Source organism: Squalius cephalus, assembly GCF_949319135.1.
Source record: "Squalius cephalus genome assembly, chromosome: 18".
NCBI classification, from domain to species: Eukaryota; Metazoa; Chordata; class Actinopteri; order Cypriniformes; family Leuciscidae; genus Squalius; species Squalius cephalus.
In genome coordinates, this window is record NC_137139.1 from 29,284,634 (window position 1) to 29,291,740 (window position 7,107).

The following is a 7,107-nucleotide window of genomic DNA, read 5'->3' on the forward strand; positions in this document are numbered from 1 at the left end:
AGTTAAGCATATGCTGTGTGTTTATGAGCCATATGCATTTTGTTTGATTGAGAAATGGAAAATCTGTTGGAGGAAGGAGAAGTTTTTAAGTGCTGGTTAACCTCATTTTATTGGTAAATATTTTCTAGTAAGCTTTGGATTTTATGCTGTAAATGCTGCCATCGTCTGGTGGGACTGCATAACTGAAAAGTTGTTTGTGACTGCTTATAATAGCAACTTGAGTTTGTTTATCTAATAAGAGTTTCTCAATGTTAAGCATCTGTTATGCAAATTAACAAATCCAAATGTGCCACTTAATTTGTGATTTCAGAGTATAAATGCTAAATAGAAATACACTTCTCTGTAAAACTTTAATTAGCAGGGAGGACTGTTAACATTATAATTGTTTTCCTTATTTACAGCAAATTGTTAAAAAGAACTCATGTCTTCAACTTTTTTTTTTCCTTTTTTTTTTTTTCTGCAGGGATCTTGCACAGCGGTCAAAGTGAGGAAAATGGCAATGAGGCTAAGAGGCGACGATCAGAGGAGACCAGGATTTGCGACAAATGTTGCGCTGAGTTCTTCGATGAGGCCGAGTTTCTTGAACATGAGAGAAACTGCACCAAGAGTCAGCAGGTAGTGATCATGAAAGATGGTGATCGGAGTGAAGTGCCCTCTGAGTTCTCCCAGCGCTCTCCGGGTAATTTCCTGGATGATCACGGCGATAAGTCTACCAGTAATTTGCATTCAAAGCATAGCATAGAGTCTGATGAAATGATGGAAGGAGAGATCATGCTCAACCAGGATGATCCCTCAAATCAGGATCAAGATGTGTCTGGCAGTCCAGACATGAGGTACTCGGCATCTTCCAAAATGCAAGACTCTAATGTGACTCTCGAGTCCATGCCTGCTACCAAAGTCGCTGTAACACAACACTCATCCAGTTCGGCCAATCAGAAGTCTCCACCCCCGCAACCACACCAAGATGCCCTTCTTGCAATCCCCATGATCTTGGAGCAGCTGGTCAGTCTCCAGCAGCAGCAACTGCAGCAGATTCAGCTAACTGAGCAGATACGAATCCAGGTGGCAATGATGGCACCTCAGAGTCTCCACTCTGCAGTAGGTGCTGCTGTGGATCCACTGAAAGCACTGGGTGCACATTTATCCCAGCAGCTCTCAGCTGCAGCTGCCCTCATTGGCAAACGCACAGGCTCCCAGAACTTGTCCTTGGAAGCCTTGAAGCAAGCAAAACTACCTCAATCCGCCACCATCCCCACATCCCTCGCTGGAGGTTTGGGCTCAATGCCCTTAAAAGCAGACATTAAAGGACTCCCTGATTTAGCTAGCCGACTTCCAGCGCTGCTTCCGCAATCTCCAGGGGTCATGGGATTACAGAGTCCCTTTAATAGCCTTGCAGCAAGCATGGATTCCTCTAAAAAAGCAAAAAATAAGGTCCCTGTGATGCCTGAGTCAAAAATGGTCTCTGGCGAACACATGCTCAAGCACAAATGCAAGTTCTGTGGTAAAACATTTGGAAATGACAGCGCTCTACAAATCCACTTGCGCTCACACACTGGCGAAAGGCCCTATAAATGTAACATCTGTGGAAACCGTTTCACAACTAAAGGAAACCTCAAAGTGCATTTCCAGAGGCACAAAGAAAAATACCCACACATTAAGATGAATCCACATCCTGTACCAGAACACCTGGACAATATTCCAACAAACAATGGCATTCCTTATGGCATGTCTTTGCCCCCCATGGAGGAAAATAATTTTAATGACACCAAACCAGTGCTGGGGATTCCTTCGACAAGTCTCCATCCACCAGTGCTCCAAGCATTCAAGCCCTCATTTGATATTCCAGTAGGTGGGGACATCTACTCCCAGAGGCCTTCTTCATCTGGGAGTGATGGTGCATCCATTTCTTCCAGCATGTTCGGTCAGGAGATGGCGGGACTGGATCAAAGCAAAGATTCCTCGGATGCGCTGGCTGGATTTCACCACCTAAATGGTAACAGTCTATCTGGTGAAAACGGCTCTGGTACTGCAAAACTTCAGCAAATGGTGGATGGCTTGGACAAGAGGACAAATGACCCCAATGAATGTGTTATTTGCCACCGAGTGCTGAGCTGCCAAAGTTCCCTCAAAATGCATTACCGCACACACACTGGTGAGCGACCATACAAATGCAAAATCTGTGGCAGGGCTTTCTCCACCAAGGGCAACCTTAAAGCTCATTATGGCGTTCATAGGGCCAACACTCCTCTTAAGATGCAACACTCTTGCCCAATTTGTCATAAGAAGTTCACCAACGCAGTCGTCCTCCAGCAGCATATTCGTATGCACATGGGCGGCCAGATTCCCAACACACCTTTGCCAGAGAGTCAGTTTGAAAGTCCTGAAGCACTGGATGCAAGTATGACTGAGGATAAGAATTTTGACTCCACTGGGCATGAAGAGAGTATGGAAGAACAAGACTTGGATTTGGACAATCAGGAGAAGCTGAACAACTCTATAGAGCCCCAGCCTAACGACAAAGAAGATCAGGCTCCCCAAGGTCCACCATCTATGTTTACAGGCATCGCTGCCCTGGAGAACCACATGAAGAGCCTTACTTCTGCACTGAACCTTCAACGGCAAAGCAGCACTGCTTCAGAGAGCGATAGCGGGCTGAAAGATTCCCCTTCAGGGTCTGGGGAAACGGATTACAAGAATGGCCGCAGTCCGGGTGTGTCAGATTCTGTGTCCTTTCACTCTTTGTCCCCTATAGACGGTCTCCTGAGTAATGGTCCGTCAAAATCCCCAGAATACACAAACCCAGACGATGGTGTTAAATCCAGACCAGACTCTGATGCACCTCAAGATTTTAGTGAAAACAACGGAGCACTGGACTTGACATCAAGCTTTGCTCCAAAACCCATCAAAGAGGAGCCGGGCTTCTCCTTCTCCAATGGCGACTATGGTACGTTTTGTTAATTTCAACATGCTTAACTTTGGTACTGATGTTTTCCCAAATTAATAAATTTGTTCTCTCTTAGGTTCTAGTCAGTTACCGTTCATGAGGGTGCCTCCAAGTTTGGTCAAACTGGAGATGCAGATCCCTCCTGAGACTCCCATGGGTGCCCACAGCCTGTACAGCTCCCAGCTGCCTCAAGGAGCTGCTACTCCTCCTTCAACTTCTAATGCTCCTCGTCGGTCCACCAAGCAACATCTCTGCAACATGTGTGGGAAAAACTTTTCATCTGCCAGTGCCCTGCAAATCCATGAACGTACACACACGGGCGAGAAGCCGTTCGGGTGCACAATTTGTGGCAGGGCTTTCACAACAAAGGGAAACCTTAAGGTAACGCTTTCTTTTGCTTTGACTTTAGGCTTTTTAAGTGAATTAACTGAAAATCAAATGCCCTGTGTATATCGCAGTAAATCTCATGAACTCTTTGTTTTACAGGTGCATGTAGGGACGCACATGTGGAATAATACAGCAAGGCGAGGTCAGCGCCTCTCTTTGGATAACCCGATGGCTTTGATGGCCATGGGCACCGAATCCAAGATGATACCAGACATGCTGCCTCCCCCAAAGGATTTGATTCCCCCACCGATTAATTTCGACCCATCGGTGTGGAACCAGTACGCTGCTGCCTTCACAAATGGGCTGACCATGAAGACCAATGAGATTTCAGTCATCCAAAATGGCGGCATCCCTCTACCAGGAAGTCTTGCTGGAGGTCCTTTAGTGGGCTCTACTGGGGGAATAACCAAGATGGAGTCCTCTCAGGCGGGCATCCCTGGCACAGTTGCAGAAATGGAAAAGAATGGCTCTGAAAGCCTAGCAAAGTTTCCACATTTTATGGAGGAGGGTAAAGTGAATTAGAAAGTGAAAGGACTACAGACAGATGTTCCCAATCGACAGTCTGCGTTGTGCTTATGAGCCTGCTGAGATGTTAGGAACTGGGCTATTTATTAATTCAGTCCTTAGTTGGTACAATCAATTCATGTGTGTAAGATTGCTTTTAAGAAGTTGCAAATTTACATACCCTTGTTAAATGAGCCTATACCCTAAAATGGGCCATGCCTTCCTCTTTGGACCCTTACACGCTAGCGATTACTTCTAATTGAATCTGATCTAACTACTGTAGTTTTTTTTTTTTTCTTCTTCCCCTTTTCTTTCTCTCTCTATTAATATATGCGGGTATTTTGTCAGTTTTGTTTCTAGAAGTTGAATGTAAGTCTTACTTGAAATAGCTTTATTCTGGAGCAGTCTCATTAGTGATAGGACACTCTTTTGAGTTACATTGTGCTCAGCTCTATGACCCTCAGGAGGATCTCTGCCACAGGTGACCAGAGATCTCAGTGTTTTAACAGTTAACATCTTGTTCATCTCTGCTTGGCTTCTCATGGTCCTGTTCTTAGTTGCGTTCGATTTAGTCATTAGTCACAAAATGACATCCGTGGCATAGATGCCATACAGCAAATGTGTTTGTGGAATTTGTGCCTAGAAAAATGTAATTAATTGACCATTCCACACAATCTACTGAATCTACAGTTTCATTGAGTAGTGAGTAGTTATAGTATAGATGTTTGTTTTGAAACTGAATTTCACTAAGTTATTATGAATTTTTTTATTCTCATAGTTTCTATCTGCGCTTAATACCAAAAATTTCGCTAAGTGCCTGTCTTGGAATTGTTTTATTTTCCCCTTTCTCTTCATCTTTTTTTTTTTTCTCCCCCATCACAAGACACCACAGGATTGTAATAAAAGCCTTTTGGATTTCATCTTTTGTTTAGAACAAAATATGCTGTATTTTTGCATTTAGCTGTAGCCTATTCATTTATTTTGAAAGTGATTTCATTGGAGAATTGTTTTCTTGCTTTCAGTGGTCCTTATCAAATATTGCATTGAGTCGCTTTCATTTGAGACCTTTGATAGGAGTTAAAAAGGCCGGTATAATACTGAAATGCCTAATCATTCCTTGCACTTTATTTTTCCTCATTCTGCTAAGATCTGATATAAACCAAGCTTTTGCCATTTATTCTGTGAACTTTGTTTCTTGGACCCATCATTCAGATATCATTTGCTTGCTTGCTGCCGTTTTAGGATCCACTGAGTTTTAGAATTCTGTAAATTTTGCCGTTTTCCATGCATTTTATACCCATGTGCTGAGCAGGCATGCATATCTCGTCCCAAAAGGAGTCAACAGTCATTCTTATTCCAGGAAAGTCATGGTTTACTACCCAAATGTGTATTGATTGTTGTGGGGACATGTTTAGAGATCGTAGCCATGCATTCTTAGTGAAAGAATGAACTTTTGTGTGTATGCACGCAGCGTATCTAAACATAAAAACTTTATGCTGGTCAAATTTCTACCTCATTTAGATGTCGTTTTTTTTTTTTTTTTGCATTGTGTTTGGAGTTATGGTTGCATTGTGCCCCCATAACCTGCTGATTTCTGTAATATAATGAATGTATCGCCAGACACTTTGCACAACACTTGTTCAGAATAGGCAGACTCCTCCTGTAAATTCTCTTTCTATTATGCATTTACCAAGTTGTGCCTTTTTTTCCCCTAGATGTAAAAAAAGGTGGTGTCAGATCTTGGTTAAATGGGGTCATGTCTGTACGATTGTTCAAATGTTGAGTCTGTTTTAGGCTTGTTTACAGTGTAGACTTTTTGTAAATGTTTGCTTTTTGTTTGTTCTCCCTTCCGTTCTGATATTTTTGAGAATAAAACCAAGGATAACTTTTCCAAAATGTTGTTGTTTAAATTCGCATGCAGTCATTACATTACATTCGGAAAAAAAGACACTTGAGGACACCAAAGTGGATAATAGATACAATATGAGGGATACTTGTCTAAATTGATTCTAATGTAGCAAAATGCATTTTATTACCATTGTAATTTCCTCTAAATAAGAACTTGTCTGTAGGAAGTAATTTGTTTGCTAATAAGGTGAACTGAGCAAAATCGATGGTCATGGTATCAGATATTTAAAAGGACCATCTCCATTATCATCTGGTGGATTGCTTTACAAAAGTGCTGTGTCAGTATCATGGTGTTACAACAACTTCTCTGACATTAATTTAGTGATAAAATGATGACTCTTATGGAAATATAACATTTTTTTTATCATTTAAATCTGACTAATTTTCAAATTGTTTGTCATAAACCTACATCTCAGGAAAATGTTATGGGGTTTCTAATCAAGATACGATTTTCTGTTATGAAGCAGGGCATTGATTTCATACATGTCCACTGTAGAGGACACCAGGATTTAAATCATGTTGATCAGGCATTCTGGGAGACACAACAAGTGAATAGGGAAAGGAATTCTATATCAATATTCCTATGAAATATTAGATATGATTATGAAAATGTTGCCATTTATTACATTTCTTTTTTCATCACATGTTGCCCCAAGAACACATTAATATGCAAATTAGATACAGTGTATAGGTGCATTTAATTTAATGTGACTACCCATTTTATGGACATTTTACCCATGTATTGCATAAAGCAAAATGGTATATCAATTCATTCCATTATATCTTTCATAACATAGTTGAGAATCATCTTTATACAAAGTTTAAAAAATCCTGAAACCTAAAAATGTATAGGTGAATGAAAAAAAAAAAAAAAAAACATTGTTACATGTCTTTTTATTTTTTAAAACAACTGTCCTGGTGTTCACTACAGAGGACATAGCATAACATATGAATAAAATATATTTTCCCCCATTGGTTTCTTATGCTCTAAACAATTTATCATGTTATTTCACTTACAAAAAAAGTATTGTTGATGACACTATGGCACTTTAAAATTTAAAAAGGCAAAAAATAAATAAATAATAATACAGTGCATATAATGGTAGCCTACAATTTGAATTGTTTTTGTAAGGGACTATTAAAGTGTGGTTTTGGTTTTTGTGGTTTATGGACATTGCACTTGTGTGTTAATAGAAGTTACTAGGGGTGTAACGATACCCTCATGTCACGATTCGATACATATAACGATACTGAACTCACAATATGATATTATAGACATATACTCCAAGACATATGATAAAAGGTTAACAAAAAATGTACCGTTGTTTAAAATGCTAAATTTGATTTTACATTGTGGAATTGAA

The 7,107-nt window shown here is 40.4% G+C and overlaps 1 protein-coding gene across 1 annotated transcript in view; it reads left to right on the forward strand.

Annotated features, from left to right (window-relative positions):
• sall4 (spalt-like transcription factor 4) overlaps positions 1–6,598 on the forward strand; it is an 8,573-nt gene extending 1,975 nt beyond the window's left edge. Inside the window, exons 2-4 of the mRNA XM_079849650.1 lie at positions 464–2,944; positions 3,021–3,325; positions 3,431–6,598. Coding sequence (XP_079705776.1) covers positions 464–2,944; positions 3,021–3,325; positions 3,431–3,853 — 3,209 coding nt within the window. The 3' untranslated portion in view covers positions 3,854–6,598. The remainder of the gene's footprint in view (positions 1–463; positions 2,945–3,020; positions 3,326–3,430) is intronic.
• The last annotated feature ends 509 nt before the right edge of the window (positions 6,599–7,107 follow it).